At 36.7% G+C, this 20,591-nt stretch overlaps 2 protein-coding genes across 2 annotated transcripts; one reads left to right on the top strand and one right to left on the bottom strand.

The window, feature by feature from the left end:
- The first annotated feature begins 6,422 nt into the window (after positions 1–6,422).
- On the top strand, positions 6,423–9,544 carry LOC136227417 (uncharacterized). Its single transcript, XM_066016076.1, has 4 exons — positions 6,423–6,717; positions 6,889–6,982; positions 7,074–7,178; positions 9,099–9,544. Exons 1-4 carry the CDS (start codon positions 6,569–6,571, stop codon positions 9,366–9,368), a joined length of 618 nt encoding a protein of 205 aa, XP_065872148.1. The 5' UTR covers positions 6,423–6,568; the 3' UTR covers positions 9,369–9,544.
- Positions 9,545–11,448: 1,904 nt separating this feature from the next.
- Positions 11,449–20,101, bottom strand: LOC136226638 (uncharacterized). The gene is made up of 8 exons (XM_066015246.1): positions 19,521–20,101; positions 19,273–19,440; positions 19,111–19,188; positions 18,917–19,024; positions 16,629–16,760; positions 15,935–16,072; positions 14,998–15,231; positions 11,449–12,004 (listed from the first exon to the last, which is right to left on the bottom strand). The coding sequence occupies exons 1-8, from the start codon at positions 19,995–19,997 to the stop codon at positions 11,627–11,629; spliced, it is 1,713 nt and encodes a 570-aa protein (XP_065871318.1). The 5' UTR covers positions 19,998–20,101; the 3' UTR covers positions 11,449–11,626.
- Between the last annotated feature and the right edge of the window lie 490 nt (positions 20,102–20,591).

Here is a 20,591-nt window from a genome sequence, read left to right as displayed (position 1 = left end):
GCGATCGACCTATCCGCCAGCTGCAGTGTCATGTTTGTTGGTTTAGGCTCTCCGAGTCTCAATTTCCTGAAAATTGATAAAGGCATAAGATTAATACTTGCTCCTAAATCGCATAATGCCCTATCTATGTGCATGTTGCCTATCCTACACGGGATGGTAAAACTCCCTTGATCTTTAAGTTTGGGGGGCAATTTATGGGTGATTATGGCCGAGCATTGCTCTGTTAAGGCCACTATCTCGTTTTCCCCAAACTTTTTCTTCTTCGACAACATGTCTTTAAGAAATTTTGCATAGTTTGGCATTTCCTCTAGTGCTTCCATTAATGGAATATTGATTTCTAATCTACTAAGGATTTCCGAAAACCGAGCAAATTTCTTATCTAAGTTGGCCTTTTTCTGTTTCTGAGGAAATGGCAGCTTTGGTGCATAAGGCCTAACTACTTTTTCTACAGCTATTTCAGGAGCTGGAGTTTCAGATGCGGGACCGGGGTTGCTTACCACTTCCGGTTCCCTACTTACCTGAGGTGACAGATGTGTTTGCGATGGAGGTGCCACGAGTGTGTCCACTTCCTTGCCGCTCCTTAGGGCGATGGCTTGAATTGCCTCCTCTTGTAAGAGGAACGCCTCTTGGCATTCCCTTTCTTCTTGTCTGATTGCGGCAAGCTGGTTGCTCAGGGTCCTGCATACCTCCTCGTTGGCTGCCAGTCGGACGGATATCTCTCTTAAGAGGGTCATTATTCCTTCTGAACACTCTGTTTGCCTGCCATAAAAATCAGAGTTAGAATGGGGACATGGAAGGGTATCCACGGGTGCCATGTAGGGCGCCGGTGGATATCGTGTATGCTCCTGATCGTAATAGTTGTAAGTTGGGGGTTCAGAATTATACCTTTGATGATTACCCAAGTAACTTACATTCTCACCTCTAGGTACGTAGTAGTTGATGTGGCATACCTCACCGGGGTGATTCTGGCCACATCTCTCGTAAAATGGTGTCCTTGGTTGGCTATCACGGCTGTATGAAGCCACAAGAAAATCCATTTTTGTGTTGAGATCGTTCATGGGCGGATTTGAAGCTCTATTATCCATACTCGCTGGAAGAACGATTTTATAAGTACAAGTAATGTTACAGAATTGAAGTAATAGTATATCAACAAGTATTTGTATATGCAAGTATAAGTTATAGTCAAATATAAGCAAGTATGATATAAACAAGTATATATAGACAATGATATGAACGAGTACAAGTATAGACAAGTATAGTTATTATAAACAAGTATACATGATATTAACAAAGGTATTCACAATGAATGCCTAAACTAACAAATCAACCTTTGGTTCGATATTGCAGAAGAAATAAATCCCCGGCAACGGCGCCAAAAACTTGATGCGCCTCACGACGTTCGCACCACGAGACTCACTAAGGGATAAGTGTACCCCGTCGTTATCAAGTAATAAATTTCTGGTTAAGTCCAGGTTATCGTCCACAGGATTTATTTCTGCAAGTATCGAGTTACTTGGTTTCAGGTGTTATCTAGGCTTAGGGGGTTTTGAGTTGGTTTTTCTTAAGTTAATCTACTCCTAGGTTGGATTATACTACTCCTAGCTAAGTTATCCGATTCTAACTAAGTTATTCTACGCCTAATTAAGTTACTCTACCCCTAATTAAGTTAAACTACTCCTAAGTGATCTTTTACCAATGCAATTATCCGAAGGAACACGAAGGGATACGATGATAATGAAAATAGATTGTTTAAGCAATTGAATTAAAACCTAAGTCACTTGTGCCCGAGGCGATTAACCCGACCTATCCTCCTAAAGTCCTTAGTTCGTGATTCCATTGTGAGGCCGAAACTAGCTCTAAGGCTCAGCAATTTGGGCTTAATCTTCTATAGGGTCGTCAATCCTATAGGCACTGACTAGGTCAGATTCAGCTCGCAATATGTGCCAACTTGATTTTGGGATTATCGAATGAGTTAAACCAATCAGACAAAGCGTAAGACAAAGATTAAAGCATTAAAACAATTGAATGAACAAGAACTATAATATATATCAAAGATGAAAGTATTGTCACGAAGTTACAATGAGCCTAGGATTCATAACATGTATCAGAGGCTAGACAGAATATAAAAGAAGAAAAATCCCTTTCAGGGAACCTGTCTACCAATGCAGGCGTCTTCCTAGGACTTAAGGATGGAGCTTGAGCAATCCTCGGTGAACGGAGCTTCGGAGGTGTCTTCAATGGAGGTTTGAAGGATATGGAGGAGGTGGAGAGGATTTCTCAAGATGAAAAGCTAAGAAAATTACAAAGATAAAAGATGCCTAATTTACATTGGAAAAATCCTATTTATAGACGCGGTTCGGGCCCTCTTCTTGACCTAATTGGTGTCCTTATGCGTGTAGGAAGTCGTGGGGTCCATCGTGGCATCATGGGGGCGGAATTGGTCTTTTTGACCAATTCCCGCATGTCTGCTCACCGAGCAGGCACTGCTCGCCGCGAGCTGGCCGCGCCAGCTTGTACGAGCAGGCCCCTAAGGGCCTGTTCGACGAGCCGGCATGGCCAGCTGGCCTAAAATAGGCCAGTTCGTCGAGCAGTCTAGCCCGATGCGCTCCCGCGCGGTCGCCGAAATGCCAATAACGTGTCTTTTCGCCCGAACTTATCCCTCCGCATGCACAAAAAACTCCAAACAACATTAGTCCAAAGGCTAAATTCACCCGCCAATCGCTTATTTGAGCAAACGCTTCGTTTGGTGCGACTTTTGACGGATCAATTAGCTTCGAAAGATAACAGAATTATTAGATGCATGCCAATTTGGCCGTATTTACCTAAATTGATCACAAAATGAGCCTAAACAGCGAAAAGTAAATAAAACATTTCAAATTTCTAACTAACTCACACAAAAGCATTTAAATGCGAGAATTGCTCGCTTATTAACTAAATAACACTAAAACCCGTCCTAAAACCGTACACAAAGATAGGGGTTTTTGACCCCTATCAGTGGGTTGGAATAGAAACATTTTTTGCCACATTATTAGAAGGAAACAGAAAATTCTGAGCATAATGGAAGGTATTCAACGTATCTTGGAGACCAGATTTGATCATAGTTTGAGTTGTCTTCTTAGGTCTCTCCAGAATGAGTTGGAAGTGGTGCTGAGGCAAGAGGAGTTGCTTTGGTTTCAGAAATCGAGGAAAGCTTGGATTAAGGATGGTGATCGGAATACGAGGTATTTCCATCTTTCCACTGTTATCAGGAGACAGAGGAATCGAATTGAGGCTATCAAGGACCCTAATGGGAATTGGGTTTATGAGGAAGGTGAAATCCATCTTTTGGCAATCAATTTCTATAAAGATTTATTTAAAGAGGAGCCGATGGAGTTGGATAGAGCTCGTACTAGGACTACGTTTCCAATGGTTGGTGAGGATAAGATGATTGATGCTTTTCACCCTATTGATCAGGAAGAGATTTGTCAGGCGGTGTTCAACATTGGAGCTACTAAAGCTCCGGGGGTTGATGGGCTTCCAGCCGGATTTTACCATAGACACTGGGATACTGTAAAATATGGTATTTATGATTTCGTCAAAGGGGTTTTTAATGGATCGAAGGATGTTAGGATGGTTAATAAAACTCTTCTGGTCCTGATTCCTAAAGTGGATAAGCTGTCTTCTTTTTTTGCAAATGAGGCCTATTAGTCTGTGTAATGTTCTTTACAAGGTGATTACTAAAATTGTGGCTAATAGGCTTCGTTGTATCCTTCCTGTTATTATTAGCCAAAATCAAGACAGCTTTGTCCCATGGAGACAGATGATGGACAATATTATTATCGCTCAAGAGATGGTCCATTCAATGAAGATCAAAAAGGGTAAGCGTGGCATTGTGGCCCTGAAACTGGATTTGGAGAAAGCTTATGATCGTCTAAACTAGAGTTTTCTTCTGGATAGTTTGGAAAAAGCTAGGATCCCGGATACCTGGAGGAGGTTGATTGAGGTTTGTATTTCTTCCCCTGTTTTCCAAGTTTTAATTAATGGGGATTTGTCTGAGGAGTTTACTCCCTCCCGGGGCATCCGTCAAGGGGACCCTATGAGCCCGTTCTTATTTGTTATTGCTATGGAGAGGTTATCTCATCTCATCCAAGATGCTGTGAACACTGGAAGGCTTCATCCGGTTACTATTAATAGATTATGTCCCCCGATCACCCATTTATTCTTTGTCGATGATGTTATGATCTTTGTGGAAGGGAATGAGGATCAAATTGGTGTGATAATGGATATCCCGACCAACTTTTGTTTTGCTTCAGGCCAAAAGATTAATATCCAAAAATCTAGAATGCTATGCTCTAAGAATATGAACCCAACGGTTGGTAAAAGGTTGAGTGAGATTTCTAGTATTCCTCTAACCAAATCTCTCGGTAACTATCTGGGGATTCCTCTCCATAGTGATAGAGTATCAAAAGCCTCTTTTAAGGATGTCCTCGATAGGACTAATAAGAATTGTGCTAGTTGGAAAGCTAAGACCCTCTCCCTTGCGGGTCGCCTTACTTTGATCCAGTCTGTGAATGGTGTTGCCCCGAATCATTTAATGCAAGCTTGCAGGTTGCCTGAGCCGGTTCTGAATGGCCTTGATAAGATCAATTCGGTTCCTATGGGGGGATTCGGAAGAGGGGAAAAAGATTCATCTGGTTCCCTGGAAAGAGGTGTGCCAACCTAAGAATAGGGGTGGGTTAGGGATCAAACAAGCCAAGGATAATAATAAAGTGCTTTTAATGAAGCTTCTTTAGAGGATGTGGCAGAATCCGGACGCTCTTTGGGTTCGGTTATTGTGCGAGAAGTACAGAAAGGATAAGATTTTAAGGGGCCCGAAAGAGAGAGCTCCTAATCGTTCTTTCTTATGGAAAGGGGTTAACGCTGTTTTTTCGGAGTTCTACTCTGGGATTGGTTGGTCGATGGGCAATGGCAGATCTATTAGTTTCTGAAATGATACCTCGATTGATAAGACTCCTTTATCTGAAGTGTGTAATTCTCCTTTGCCTCTGGAGATCCGAAACTGGAGTATCGCTGATGTGGTGGACTCGGAGGGCGATTGTGTTTGGTCGAGATTTGAATCTTACCTTAATCTGGAAACGCTCCTGAAAATTCATGGAGTTAAAGTTAGTTGTAAAGAGGAGGATGTGGATAGTCATTGTTGGTCCTTTACAAACAATGGTACTTATTCCTACAAATCTGCTTTTGAAGCTTTTAGTCCTAACTTGTTCTATCTCTTAGAAGAATATTTGGGCCTTAAAAGTTCCTTATCGCATTAGGAGCTTCCTGTGGCTTAGCGCTAAGAATAGGTTGCTAACTAATGTGGAAAGGAAGAGACGCCACTTAGTTGAGGCAAATACTTGTGGTAGGTGCAAAGTGCAGGCAGAAACCATCTGTCATGTTCTTAGGGATTGTGCGAAGAGTAAAAATGTGTGGGAGAAAGTGATTCCGAGTGAGTTGCTTCCTAACTTCTTTGCCCACTCTGAAAACGATTGGTTGTTAAATGGTGTGAATGGTTTGTTAATGCCTCAGTTGGAGCATGGTGCTATCCTCTTTGCCGTTGTCTATCACCAGCTTTGGCAGTGGAGGAATACTGAGGTATTTGGTGAAAAAGTTATAGTGATTCCTAATTTGCCTGGTTATTTCTCCAAGAAAGTTAACACTATTATCAATAGCTTCAAAGGGGATTATTTAGCCAATACTAGCCAGAGTTCTGTGGAGCATCTTTTGGACTGGAGTAGACCAGGGGAAGGGATTGTGAAATTAAATACCGATGGCTCGTGTCTTGTGGACGGCAGAATTGCGGCTGGAGGGGTTCTGAGAGATGCTGGGGGCAATTGGGTGTCTGGCTTTTCTCAGAATCTGTGGATGAGCTCTTCATTTTCTGCTGAGCTCTGGGGTATCTTCTCTGGTCTTAGATTGGCTATTGACCTGGGGCTTAAAAGACTGCTCGTGGATTCTGACAACCTTGAAGCTGTTAATATGATTGCTAATAACAAGGCTATGTGTTTGAGTAGCCGAAACCTTGTTAAAGAGATCAGAAGATTGTGTTCTTCTTTCGATACCATCTCCTTTTGTCGTGTGTACAGGGAACAGAATAGGGTGGTTGATCGCCTTGCTGCGGAGGGCCATGAAAGGATGCCGGGAATTTCAACCTTCTCTTCTCTTCCGAACTTTCTTTGTTCGATTCTGTCGGATGATCGGGTGGGGGTTAGTTTTCCTAGGCTAATCTCGAGTTAGGTGTTGTTTTTTTGTCGTTTTTTCTTTCCCTTTCCTTCAAAAAAAATAAAAAAAAATAAAAAAATAAATAAGTATTTTAATGGGAGAGCAATTCTTTGTGGTCGGAGAATGTAACTGAGAGTTGTACATAGGCAAACTCAATGTACAAATATTGTAGGCAAAATTGGTATAAGAAACATTGCTATACATACATGGTCTTCCCTTCCATTAAAAAAAAAAAAGTAAGAAAGAGAAGTCCAAAATTCCGTACTAAAACTGAACTCCCTCGCTGTGTATGAGATAAAGCTGTATTGAATTTGAACATTGATTGATAATGGATGATTTCGAGAAGAAGCTCAGAATAACAGAATCAATGGAATCAGACACACAAACAGATCATATTAGCAAAAATATCCTCCTTTTACTTCGTAGATTCCTTCACATTCAGCAGCGTAGAGCCCAAGCTTACGCGTCTCTCAAAAGGTAATCAATTTCCGATTTTCGCCTATTTTCTCTGTGATTATTGCTTTCGGATTCACAAGCATACAACTTTAATCTAATTATTAGGGTTCATTTCAGGGTCGCAAAAATGGGATTTTTTTTTCCAATTCAACAAAATCAAATGAGAATTCTCATGTCTTGTTTTATTTTCAGGGGTTTTGATGAATATATGGTTTCAGGAGGGGAATTAGCTTACCAACAGCTTTGCAGTGAGATTACACAACAATTCAGTGACTGCTCAAAACAAGTGCTGCAATTTATCTTTATTTGGGTTTTTTCGTAGCTGTTCTCATTCTATGTTTTCTTATGATTCGTTGCTTAATTGTAAGTCAATACAGGTCCTTGAAATGGAGGCCCAATTTTTGAACCCTAATTATGCTAGAGTTGATCTATCTCAGCTTCTCCGAGGTGTTCAAACGCAGGAAAAGCAGAAATTACATCTGGTATGTTCTCAACACATTAAGGATTATCACTAAATGTTCTTGCACTGGAATAAAATCTTGTTGCCCAATTTTGCCATCATGTTATCTTATTCTAAGATGAAGATACAAATTTTTGGTAATATTATATATTATGATTTTTTGTTTTTTTTGGGTAATATTACAATCATGTTCATCTTTCTCAATAAAATAGGGTCATATGAAGTGTATATATATAGAATCATAGACGTAGATAGTTTTTAAATTACGAGCTTCTAGTTCCATCAGAAGTAAAATGAGGGGGGGAAATCGATCTGTAAGTTTTTGGAAGAAGAAGATTTGATTCTTTTGAAAACAAGTTAAACCTCCTAGGGTTGCATTTGCATGGTGCAAGGCTGGTGTAACTGTGTGATAGAAAATAACTCAAACAAAAACACCTGTGTTGATGAACTCCCGAACCCCGGGCTTGATTGGATGGAGGGTAGGGAAGGGTAATTAAAGGGAGGGTAGGGAAGGGGAAGGAGGGGGAGAGAGGGTATTACCCTTACCCTTATTTGGGAGAAAGATTGGACCCTTCCAAACCCACCGATTTGGTGGGTTGAGAATCTATTAAAAACTTATTGATTTTGAACCCTTCAAAACCTTTCATCAACCCTTCAAAACCCTTACCCTCATATTTTTTAATCTTCCAAACAAGGGTTTCCACTAACCCTTCCAAGGATCCTTCTATATCATTCTCTGTCACAAGGATGGGAATGAGAAATTTAAGATTTGGTCTTGCCAATAATAAGTAATAATATTGGTACACAAATTAGTAAGGAATCATACCAGAAATGTCAAAATGGGGATAACATAGAACAAAAATGAGTTGAAGGAGTCTTGTATTGTATGTATGAATTACCACAGCTCAAAAACCGATACAAGTTATGGATGAATACTAGAGAAAGAAAAAGAGAGAAAATGCAATGGCTGAAATTATAAAAAGAATAATTTGTGTAATTACTGAATGATGAGCTTCTAGTTCTTCCGGGAGTAATAACGAGGATGTGAAATCAAGTTGTAATTTTTTTGGAAAGGTGGTACGATGCTTTGCATAGAAGTTGAACATCCCATAAGATTTCAAGGCTGCATAGTGCAATCTAGGAAGCTTACTGGGGATATTACAAGGCTGCATAGTGCAATCTAGGCTGCATATGTCCACTTGGTTATTGGTACACTTGCATCTTTTCTTTTGGGGCTTGTGTGGAGGATTTATCTTATTGTTTGAAATAAGAATGGTGTTAGCAGTAATAAAGATTGTGTTGAAGCTTGCGAGCTTTAGATCAAGTTGCGGGTCTTTGAACCGAAAAGTCTGGAAGTAAAACTTCCTTCCGATTCTTTTGTCCTTGTGTAGGTATGTTGATAAGCTAGGTTAGAGCTCATTAGATAAAACTCCGGATCTCGTAGGAGATTTTTGAAAGAAATAATACTTACTTTTTTAATGATAAATGACTCACTTTTAAAGGAGTTCAAAAGCAGACTTGAACTAGGATTCCTATTTCTACTAGTGAACTTTCTGAAGGAAATACTATGCTAAAATCAAACTAGCTATGGGAACGGCAGGACAAGCGGTAATCCTAATGTAAGTAGAATTTTGATCTGCCAGCTCCTTTCTCCTTTTCCCATCTGTAAATCACTTATACGCAACCAGTGGTTTCCTACTATGGCCCTCCCCTTCGAAGCGTGTGTAAACAAACTGTAGGTAGAATTCTCGGCTGTGGGCTCCTTATTCCTCTTCCCATGTGTAAACTGCATATACTGAAGTGGTGGTTGCCTATCAGATCGGTGATGCAAGAATTACCAAGGAACCATACCAGAAATGTCAAAATGCTTAAGTTGATGCAAGTCCTTAAAGTTATTCTGAAACCTAGAAATTGCATTGTTGTTTTGGGTTGCTTCTGTAAGACAGCAACAATTCAGGTATTGAAGAAGGCAGGTCGGCCATCAGAACGATTGGTAAGCCATGAAAATTGCAGATTTGGAAGACCAATGCAGCACGAGTGTGCGAATGTGCATGAAATCACAGAAGCTTCAGGGACTGAAGAGGCAGAAGCAGATGCAGAGTACGATAATGCTCTGAAAGAAGCCATTAAAGGAGTGCAGGAAGCTGTGACTGCTATTAATGAACATTTAGAAGAAGTCATGCATGAGATTGCCGCACTTGAAGCTGACTAATCTTAATCTTGTAATTGTTCAGGATCTGAAAGAAATAACATTGAATTTTACTTTTCTTTTACAAATATGATCTTTTTGGGGTAACCTAACATTAATTTGATTGGCATCGACTATCATAATTTTAAAAAAAGAACAACAACATGCAATTGAACATCATATTAAGAGCTTGCTTGGTAGCTGATGGTTTTGATAGTTTATAATATATATATATATATATATATATATATATATATATTATAGCTGAGTGTAAATATTTGTGATTCAACTAATTTATCAATTTCACTTGATGAAGTTCTCAACCAACTTTTGTATTGGTTATATATTTTAGGGTAATTAATTTATTAGTCCCTATATTTTGACAAAACACACTGTTTAGTCCCTATATTTTCAAAAACATATGGTAAGGTCCCTAACCTTTTTCTCAGTGAACTGTTTAGTCCTTCTGCATGTTTGTTAGATTTTTACCGTTTATGACTTCGGAAATGACTAAATTACCCTTTACTATTTACCTTCAAACTTCAGAAGAGGAAATCCAATTTAGAAGAAGAAGCTATTTATATGGAGAACAAGAAAAAGAACAAATCTAATGCTTACGAATTTGAACGATTAAGAAAAAAATCAAGAAGAATAACACACAAAGTTGATTTCAGATGCATTAGAGTTTAAAGGAAAGGAAAATAAAGGAAAAGAAGAACGCAAATCCAAATTGACTAACATAATCTTCATGAGAATCTAACGGCAGGGACTAAACAGTTCACCGAGAAAAACGTTAGGGACTAAACAGTTCACAGAGAAAAACGTTAGAGACTTTACCGTGTGTTTTTAAAAATACAAGGACTAAACAGTATGTTTTGTTAAAATATAGGGACTAATGAATTAATTACTCTTTATTTTAATATTTACTTCTTTGCTGTTTATCTGGAAAGATAATTGACCGAGAAATAAGTATTTGACCTTATCAACTTTGGCCCTGTTTGGGAATTAGCTGTTAGCTGATTACATTAGCTGTTAGCTGATTGATAAGCTGATTTGATTAGCTGTTTGTGTAGACCTGTTTGGTAAAAATTAGCTGATTGATAATCGCAGTTTGTGCAAAAAGACGAATAAGGGCATTAATTTTGGCGCAGGAGAAGATGGAGTCTATCTATTAGGGTTAAAGAAGTCCATTAATTTTAATATTGCAAAACGCTAATTGAAAAAGTTCCTTTTAAGAGCTTTTTCTAAATTAGCGTTTTCATTCCAAAACTGTCTCCCAAACATCTCTCCACCAAACACTCCAATTAGCTGTTTCAGTGGTCAAACCTCTAAAGTTGGTCAAAACCGTTCTTTTTATCTCAAAACGCTCTTTACCAAACATGGCCTTTGTCTAGGTAAATAAGTATTTGACCTTATCAACTTTATCTAGGTGCCCTGGGTTTGACAAAAAAAAAAAAAAAAAAAAATCTATTAAGATTATTCCATCTAATTGATGAAGAAAAAAAATTTATGCATTAAATTAATTTAATGGATGACTAGTAATCAACAAACCATATTAAACATAGCTTGGCTCGACCATATTTAAGGTACGTGATTACCACATTGTTCAACAGGTAGACGTTTTATAAATTTAGATGGCTAACCAGTTATTTAGACTAAGATGGCTAATCAGTTATCTAGACTAAGTTCACGGACTCCAAATGTATTAAGCTAGTGTCAAATGATTTAGAAAGTAAATACTAAATGAAGATCATTAAAATAAGGTTAAATTCCCAAAAAAAACTTTATAGTTCCTGTTTTGTCAATTGCACGTGTGAAGTTTTTTTTTTTTTTTTTATTCAAACGGGAACTAAGGTTTTCACTTTTCCTTTGCTCAAACCGAGTATGTTTTAATTTAGCACTACAAAAATAACAATTAACGACCGCAAAAAAAAATTCAAAAATTAAAGTTGTTTATTATCACATGTATTTTCCAAAATCATAATTTTTAAAATTCTCTTTCCAAACATTCACTCTCTCATCACTAAACAACACATCAATGACATCAAAATTAAAAAGCTGAAAATTTAAAATTCTTTAGAATATTATCGATTCTTTGATTTCAATTTTAAGATAATCAACTTTCATTCTAACAGTGTCAATAAACAAGATCCTTGTGTATTAGCAACGCGAAAAACCTCGATCTATCTTCTACTTGCAAAATAAAAAATCCCAATCCTGGTTTGGCAACACATGCAATTTACAAAAAGTGTAACTACATATGAACTTTAAGTGGGTTTTCTTTAGTTTACATAGGCAAAAGGTGATAACGAAACCGTAACACCTCCACCACATACAAGTATGGTACCAGACTCAATTTTGTTCTTGGAAATCAGAGTGTCAAACAACAAGCTATCTGATGACGCCTCAAAATTGTATTCCTCCATATCACACCCCTTCCCCTTGGATCTTAAACTTTTTGGCACTTTCTCAACAATTTTTACATACTCCCCTATTTGATGCTGCAACTCTAATGTCTCACTCCGATTTCTACCAAAAGAAAACCGCGACATGGGATCCACTCTTGTTTCTAAGTTGTCAATACCCGTCTCATCGCTACTTTGCTGCTTATATCTTGTTGCTGATATTCCCGACATGTTGCAACCTATGCTGTCCCATTCCTGTAATGAATAAAGCACCATTTAAAATTTACAACGAAAGATTATTACTATTATTGTTTCCTCTATATTTTCGCATCAAAGGACAAGCCACATCCAAAAGCATGTTTAGCACTTCAAAATAATGAGAGTCCATTCCCAGATGGATGTTTAATCATAATATCAAGACAACATATTTTTTAAGAATAACCACTTCACCAGTAGCAACATACTACAAAATAAGGGACATGTGAAACCTTTATGAGTAGCACTTCTGCAGAAGAATTCATAGTAATTTGGAAAACTATACAAGCAAAATGCTTAGGTACAATAACGTCATGAAGATTTCTAGGGCATTCTTCATTTGACACATCTTATGCAGTTTTAAGTAAATAAATATAAATCAAATGTTTAAAAGAATCTGATTACTAAAAAGAAATATCATCCGGTTCACTTTGTTTACAACAGTACAGTATTAGTTGTTAGGGAAATCACCATGCTGAATCAATCATACAAGCAATGAAATCTATTGATTGTTTTCTTTAATGAAATCATCGTACAAATTTCAGAATACAAAACTTGTTAAGAAACATGCAAGATATTAAAGCTCCGTTTGTTTGCCCAAAAATATTGTGCATAAATTTTTTCCTGATTTTCCATTGTTTGCTTGGTTAGATAAGTCAGTAGAAAATTTTAGGTTAGTTAACAAGAAAATATATGAAGAAAAGTGAGGAAAATATTTTACCTGTTTGAAAAGAGTTATGCATTTTAATTAGCTTTTTGGAATCCTACTACATTTCCTCCCATTTTTTTGGAACATATTTCACATATCACTTCCTCCCATTTTTTTGTTGTAACCAAACATTGGAAAATATTTTATTTTCCACCAAAACAAATTCTCTTACCTAATATTTTCCGGCAAACAAACGGGACCTAAGTATGAGTGAAGTTACAACATTCTTATAGGATAAAGTTTTGCTTTGTACTTTCTAATGTTCACCCCTGCTTCTCTTCCAGCATGCCTATAATCCAGCTTATTTTTACAGGTTAAAGTTTCAGTAGTTGATGAAAAGCCAATCGCAACTGGAATCGCACTACCTTTATTTTAGTTGTTATAGAATACTTGCCTGTGGTTGATAAGTGATACAAGCAGTCCGTTTATTAAGTAAATACCAATTTGAAGAGATTATCAATTAAATCACCAATTGCTCTTAAAATGTGTGCTTAGATTGAGCAAAGATTATAACACACCAGTAGAGTGAAAACTGTAAGCGAATTTATCTCATAGAAATTAGAAAGCATATTGCATGAAACTCTAAACTAAAACACAAACTCGAGAAGAAAGGAAATCCATAAGAAGCTTTCTGGAACATGAACTTATCAAGCTTTTACTAATTGAAGTAGAGAAATGGAAACATGGCAGGGGTTGAAAGTAAGGAGGATTCAAACAGAAATTTGTTTAATGTTATTTTTAACTTTATAAATTACATAAAAACTAGAAATTAGAGATTAGAAAGAAAAAAAAACACACTTGCCAGAACGATAGATGGGCCCAATCAGCAATTTGTACTCTTAAAAAGGGACAGAAGAAAAGTTTTTGACTTTTAATTGAATAAATAAAAATTTAAGGTCCCTAGTAGTAGTGCACAATTGGCACAATATCAGGGTCTCCCTGATGCACTTAACCCTTTCGCATATGCATGTCAAATGTTCTTGTAAATTAGTTCATTTTACATGTAGTAAATTCGGCATTCATGCCAAAATCTAGTTCACCCTTATAACTATATGCTATGAACAGATTGAAAAGCATTTGAAAGTTTTTGAGACCAAGCACCAAAAAATGTCAAGTACCTTGTGAAAGGAACTCCTCAAAATAGTAAGACTGTACCACAAGAAAACATGTTTCCAATCAACATACAGTATCTTTTGAACAAGGGTAAGAAAACAACAGTTTTTCAAAGAGTACAGTAAGAGAAAACACAATTCCAATGAGCATTGAAAGACTGTGTGTTGTTCAATGCAGGAACACGTACCGCATAAAGCATCAACAAAATATACCACAAAATTGTCGATCCAACATTTGATGCAACCAATAAACTTTTCTTCAGTCATATGTCTGTTTGACAATATGAAATAGGGTTTCTTAAAAACAAAGTGTCCGAAATCAAAGTTTTATATTCAAGTTTCTAACTGAATTTGATAGCATTTTGTTTAAGATTTTACGCTCAAAATAAAAATGTTATCTTCTTTCCTAAAAGTGCAAGTCTAAGAAAGGTTCAAAATCATCCAATCTGTAAACAATAATTAATATGCATTCCTAATCCTTCCCATTTCAAGAAAAACAAGTGCATATTTACCTACACAGCAGTTACACGTATAACTTTCTAAATTTGGTAGGATATAATACTTCAAATAACAAATTCTTGGAGAATTCTAACTGTTAAAACTCTTATCATTTCATTTGTCTTCAGTTTTTCAAGTAAATTTCAATTAGCACATCCAAAATTCTGTTTTTTCAAATGCTTCTTAATTGTCGTATGTCAATACTAGCCTTAAAGTCTGCTTCCATTTATGGGCCCACGAAAAAAGAAAAAAAAACCAACGCTTAGTCCCACCAACTCCAAATTAATTTGGGCCGGTTATATAGATTCTTCTTCTCAATCCACTCATGTACCATATAAGATCCTCTGAAAGCTCTGATAATTGAAGATCATTTTTAACAACTTCTACCCAAGTTAATCTCGGTCTTGCTCTACCTTAGCTATATCGAGCTCTATTCTCTCACATTTACACGTCGAAGTATCCGTTGAAATCATGTCAATAAATTATTGTGTATAAATTAATTTGTCATGGTTATCCTTATTTTAGCATTTGAATGCATATACTAGAACAATAAAATTTGGTAGGGATGGTAAGCATTAAAATGGTTCTACACCCATTGAGCATGGCCCTAAACATTGTATTCTTTAAAAGAAAATTTTAAAGGAAGAAAATGAAGACGGTAAACGGCAATGGACCTGTTTATGATCAGGGGAACTATTGAGGCACTGGGTGGCTGCGACACTTGTACTTGCTTCAGAAAGGGATGTGTCATCACCAACATGAGCACTATTGCCAACTATGCTGATTGGTGGCTCGTCTTGTGAGTCAAAATCAGAGCTATCAAAAGTTGATAGTGATATGCATTCATCAAAATAAGCTATTGCTTCTTCTGTTAATCTTTTCGACATTTTCCTTCTTTCAATGCTAGACTGTAATCACAACGAGAAAATGAAAGCCACAGTCAAAGACCTTTAACCATATACCAGTTGTGTTTCTACATTAAAACAAAAATGGAATGCAAATGTATGGACACCCTCAAAAGATCAATACACACAAATAAAATGGTGAAAGCATTATCAACCTTTCAAATAAATTCATTACCAGTCAATCCAAAGGAAACTTGAGAAATTTATTCTTCTCTTTGAAGCATGACTAAACTAGAATGGCGTCACTTTCTAACTAAGAAATTAGGGGTGTGTCAGAATGGGTATTGTGTCATAATCATGTTCTGCTATATTCCGCACGATTATATGTGATATAAATGGCACAAAAATGATAATCGTGTCAAGTGAGCTGTATAAAACGGATTCTCTGTAAATTATGTTGTCATGTCAGAAGTTGACAGCCCCACCCAGAATGCATACATACACTTATAAACAGGAAACTATCCATCATTAAAAGCTATCGAAGTTTTATTGTTTTTGAAATTCAACTGAAGCAAGTCCAAGGACACAAAATATATGATTTTCAAGATGAAAAATTGATCTCGTTATCTTCATTCTTCCAAGATCTTCCATAGTTATTTCAGTAATTCAAATTCTTTAAAAGATCCATTAGAACTCATATTTAATGCTATCAAAACAAAACAAATGACTTCAACAATTTAACCACAATTATCCAAAGAAGAAATACCTTTCTTCCTGGACGAGATCTCCGCACGTTTGAGGTCTTGGGATCTGGAAGTACTTCCTTAAGGATTCTGCTTAGTTCTAGACCACGATGCTCCTCAACTTCCAGCTCCGCTCGAAGTTTCCTTGCCTGTTCCTGGGACTGCAAGACAGATAATAGGACTTGTTTCAACCAACAAAACAAAAAATGATATAAAAAAGAAAAAAAGGCATAAGCTCAGCCATGAAATGCCAAGCCACACAAAGTTACAAACTCAGATGTTCTTTTATTTTGTTTATTATTTTTGTAATTAAAATCAGTTCAAGGTTGCTCAGGCACAGGCACCCTTCAGTCTATTGCGTACACTAGGGCTTGAACTTCAGATCACTAGCTTAAGTGACTTGAAGCCCTTACAAACTCATTTGTGTTTTAATTTATCAAAACCAGGGAGTGAACAACGTGGACTGCCAACTTTGTTTATCTTCAACTTACATGTTACATACATCCTCAATTAAAGAGACTGAAATGATGCATTGCTTACTGTATCAATATTATACAATTAAATAAGCCTGACCTAGAAATTCCCCCACTAGAAAATTTTGGTACTTCCAGCCAAACCTGTTAAGGGTGATTATCAAAGTTGGGTTTTAGTTTTGCACTTTTTAAAATGACTGTCCAATTCACATCCTCCGCATAGATTAAGGCAAGTAAATGTGACCTGCTCAAGCTTTCTGGCATATTCTCTTCTGATGTCCAAAACTAGTTCAACTGCACCTGGATTGACCAAATCAGGAGGAAGGTCAACTACGTCGGCGCTTGTAACAGTATTACCATTGCTCCTTATAATAGCCTGAGCAGATTACAGAAGATTATGAGATATGATTCTAATATAAACAACAGATTAAAGATTCAATAGGTTACAATAGCTACCAGCAACTAATATAATTAACTATCATCAATGATAAATTCCAAAATGAAGAATATTAGGATCACAAAGTAGAGCAAAACATTAAGGCAATATGTTGTTATTGATATTCAGCTATCTGAGATCATTCTTTGGCCATCAGATCAGATCAACCAGGTTTTCTTGAAATTATAGAAGTTTCCTGCAGTGAACAGACATGTGTATTCTTGCTAATCAAACAGGCAAGGAATCAAGGAGAATAGCATCCTTCCACACAGTTCCCACTTAAAAAATATAGCATTGTCCAGCACAAGATACTAAACAGGGTTACGCATAAAATGCTGACATGTCTTAATTAGCAATAGCAAAAGTTTACTTCAAATCACAGATATGCATTTCACACTTGTTTCTATAATTTTCTTTTTAATGTTAAAGGTTCGTATTTTAGAAACAGATACTTCATGCATGTAAAATACATAAACATCCTCCAATTTTATTGATAGCAATTAATTCTATAATTACCTTATAAGTTCCATTAAAGTTGCTTGTTTACCATAGCTATTTACTAATTATATGCACTTTATATATTATTTAAAATTCATTTAGGCCAGTTCCAGCGTAGCCCTAATTAAATAGTTGGTAATTCTCCACTCATTCAAGATGAAGGTCACAGGTCTTAAGACCTTGTCATCAAAGTTTAAAACGAAGTAGTTGCTATAATTAAAAATGGCATTTGTATTGTCTAAAAAAGCTGGAGAATGTCAAAATGCGACGTCTAGAAAACAAGCTTCAAGACACAAAGCATGCAATTTGAGTTTGAGCATTTTATATTTAGTATAGTGTAGTTTAGGGATTTGATCTCTCTCCCAAACACAGCGAAAATACGACAAAGAAATTATTAGCAGTATTAAAAATTTTAAAATACCTTAAATCTCCAAGAAGTATTAGCAAAATTAAACTTTCTGAAATCAACTCTTTCCCATGTCTCCGTATAGATATGATCAACAATATTAAAATTTTAGAAATAAACAATAGCAATAGAATGCAACAGCTTTCTCACATCCACAATTCAAATAGCCATTTCATCATTGACTATATATCTCTCTCACACACCCATACACACTCTCATGCACAACTTCCCCAGCGCACAGAAGCAAACATATTTTGCACATTGATGGTTCTTAAACTACTAAAAGTGTGCCACATCCAGCTTGTATTGGAGCCTCCATTTATCACATGGACAAAAATTGGTTGTAATTTCTACATGTTAGGACAGGCTTATTTAACACAATCTGTACAACTAATTGTAATTTATCACCCATCTTAGCTGTTAGCATTTATAAAATAATTCAAGCATGTTAGATAATATAACACCGAATAATTGTGAAAGAGCAATAAACTTTCGTCCTTTTCTAACATATCAAATAACTAAAACTACAATCTACATGTAATCAAGCGAATAACTGCCATGAATTCAATACTACTATAATCATGCCATGTTGACCCACCAGCCAAATGATTTATGTAATGATTCTGCATTCTCGTATCCAAATTATTGCTAAAAACACACCAGATTATCTTTGTTCGTCAAAGCATTTACATGTACCCTCCAAAATCCAGATGCTAACTTCTCCACACTATACAGTAAGCGTTTATAAGCTTTAATATGGAATAGAACAACAGCGAGGTCATTGTTTGTAAAAATAAAACATTTTGATGAAAAATGAAATTTCCAAATCTTAATGCAAAATTCCTTGTTGTCTATAAAGGGCAACGCTATATAACAAGAGAAACAGCGCTCTTTTAACATTGCTGTCCACCAAATACTCCCATAAATAGTTCACCCCTATGTGGAAAATTTAAAGAGCGTTATGGATTTTCAACTATTGAGCATTGAAATAAGCATCTTTGATGTGAATAAACATTTTTTTTTGTGGGGGGGGGGGGGGGGGAGAACAAAGCAGTCTGCATCCTTGCATAATTTAAATCACATAAAAGGTCAGTAGATGTTATCATATGGACTTCAAAGAAGATCTTTTGAATATAAGACGAGCATAATGGCAAACTAAGAAAGATGGTACTCAAGGTCCAACCGCACTCACACTTTCAAGGTCATTTTGGATGTCAGCAATAGCACGTCTCACTTCAGACCTAACAGTTTCATATATACAACTAGAAGCATCATCTTCTAAGCCATATTCTTTAAAAGACTGCATGACAAGAAAACTAGTGTCAATCCCATCCGTCAACCAGAAAACTATAGTTCAAAACAAAGTAACCACAGTGATGACCGCACCTTCCTTTGGTCACATCTCCGATCAGCTTCTGGGAATGAGCTTCCCAAAACTTTATCCTCCCAACTCACATTTGGTAGCTAAAAAGGAAAAATTGGAGAATTAAGTTAACAGTTCATTTCACAATGCCAATTCATTACCATACTAATGTCTAAAAAATATACCAAATTTACTGAAGAATCTAGTGGTGACAACGACAAACTTTTTGCTTGTTCAAGCGTATCATGATTATAACTTCTAACTGAATTACTTTTTTTGCCAACACTTGAACCTCCATCTGAATCACTTCCGTGTCTATACCTGGTCAACAAATTAACTCCTTCAGCATCACTCTGTAAAAAAAATACTTCTCAATATGGCAGTGTAACTAAAACGGAAGCCGCACGATATAAAGATAATGATGTGACATCACCTCGGAATTTAAGGGCCGGGTCCTGCCAACAGGGCCTCGGGATACAGACCGGTGGCGCCCTGTGTCCACCTTCGGCAGAATACGACCAACGTCATTCCAATTGTCCGAGACGATACTCCGAGCATCCGCATTTCTGGAAACCGATCGCCCCCTCGTATAATCGGCATTGGAAGAGTTTGGGTCTGCATGAAAACTTTCAGAAATTTCTTTCTCAGGAGGCGAGACATTGCTCCAATAAAGAGGATTGTCTCTCTTAATCAAGAAATCCGACGATGATGATAAAGATGAGGATTCTTCGTGATGGGATCTCGGGACCGCGCTTACGCTTCTTGACCTTCGAGGCGGTGGTTTGGTTGAAGAAGTGGTATTCTTAGTTGATGAAGTTGGATGGCCCTTGATTTCTTTGAGAGATGAAGAAGAAGAAGAAGCTGATGAATTTGGTCGCCTGGATGTAGATTTGAAGGCAGCCGTTGCCATTTTAGTATGACCGCTGTAAAATATAAATTTTCTAAAAATGAACAACTTTGCGAAAACTGCAAGAAATTCGTCTCGTATCCTACAATTTTACAACTTTTCTCGGGGATTAGTATCCTCTCCTTGTTCAAACAGTAGAGGTCTGTTAACATTATCGTAGCCCTTGATTCAGTTTCAACGGCTAGGATTTGAACTTCAGGACACTAATTTTTATATTATTAACTACAGATTTTCCGGGAGATTTTTACTCTACTCTCTCTCAAAATAATATATTTATCAAAAACTTTTAGCTCTTGTTAGTATTATTATTATTAGCTGATTTGACTATAAATTTATGGGTAGAAATCACACGACGGTTAATAGATGTTTATATAAAATAATAAATAATTACGTGATAAAACTTTTATTTTAGATTAAATAATAGTAATTAAAGTAACAATATATAATTCTATGAATAAAGTTATAGGGTAAGCGGTCTCTTTCTGTTGAAATGTTTATGTCTGCTCTCTTGAACAGTTCTAAGTAAAGTACAATTCTTATTTTCCTGAACAACCACTATCCCGATCAGCCGTCGTCTCCGGTAAACTCACAACAGGA

Source organism: Euphorbia lathyris, chromosome 4, assembly GCF_963576675.1.
Source record: "Euphorbia lathyris chromosome 4, ddEupLath1.1, whole genome shotgun sequence".
Classification (NCBI taxonomy): Eukaryota; Viridiplantae; Streptophyta; class Magnoliopsida; order Malpighiales; family Euphorbiaceae; genus Euphorbia; species Euphorbia lathyris.
Note: the sequence above shows the minus strand (reverse complement) of the source record. Positions and strands in the feature narration are given on the sequence as shown.

Excerpts from the sequence above, each read along its gene's own strand:
- LOC136227417 (XM_066016076.1), top strand. The coding sequence starts at position 6,569 with ATGGATGATTTCGAGAAGAAGCTCAGAATAACAGAATCAATGGAATCA. Across the intron at positions 6,718-6,888 it reads GCTTACGCGTCTCTCAAAAG|GGGTTTTGATGAATATATGG; the intron begins GTAATCAATTTC and ends TTTTATTTTCAG. Across the intron at positions 7,179-9,098 it reads AAAAGCAGAAATTACATCTG|ACAGCAACAATTCAGGTATT; the intron begins GTATGTTCTCAA and ends TGCTTCTGTAAG.
- LOC136226638 (XM_066015246.1), bottom strand. The coding sequence starts at position 19,997 with ATGGCAACGGCTGCCTTCAAATCTACATCCAGGCGACCAAATTCATCA. Across the intron at positions 19,189-19,272 it reads TAGATTCTTCAGTAAATTTG|CTACCAAATGTGAGTTGGGA; the intron begins GTATATTTTTTA and ends TTTCCTTTTTAG. Across the intron at positions 12,005-14,997 it reads GTTCCCCTGATCATAAACAG|GAATGGGACAGCATAGGTTG; the intron begins GTCCATTGCCGT and ends TATTCATTACAG.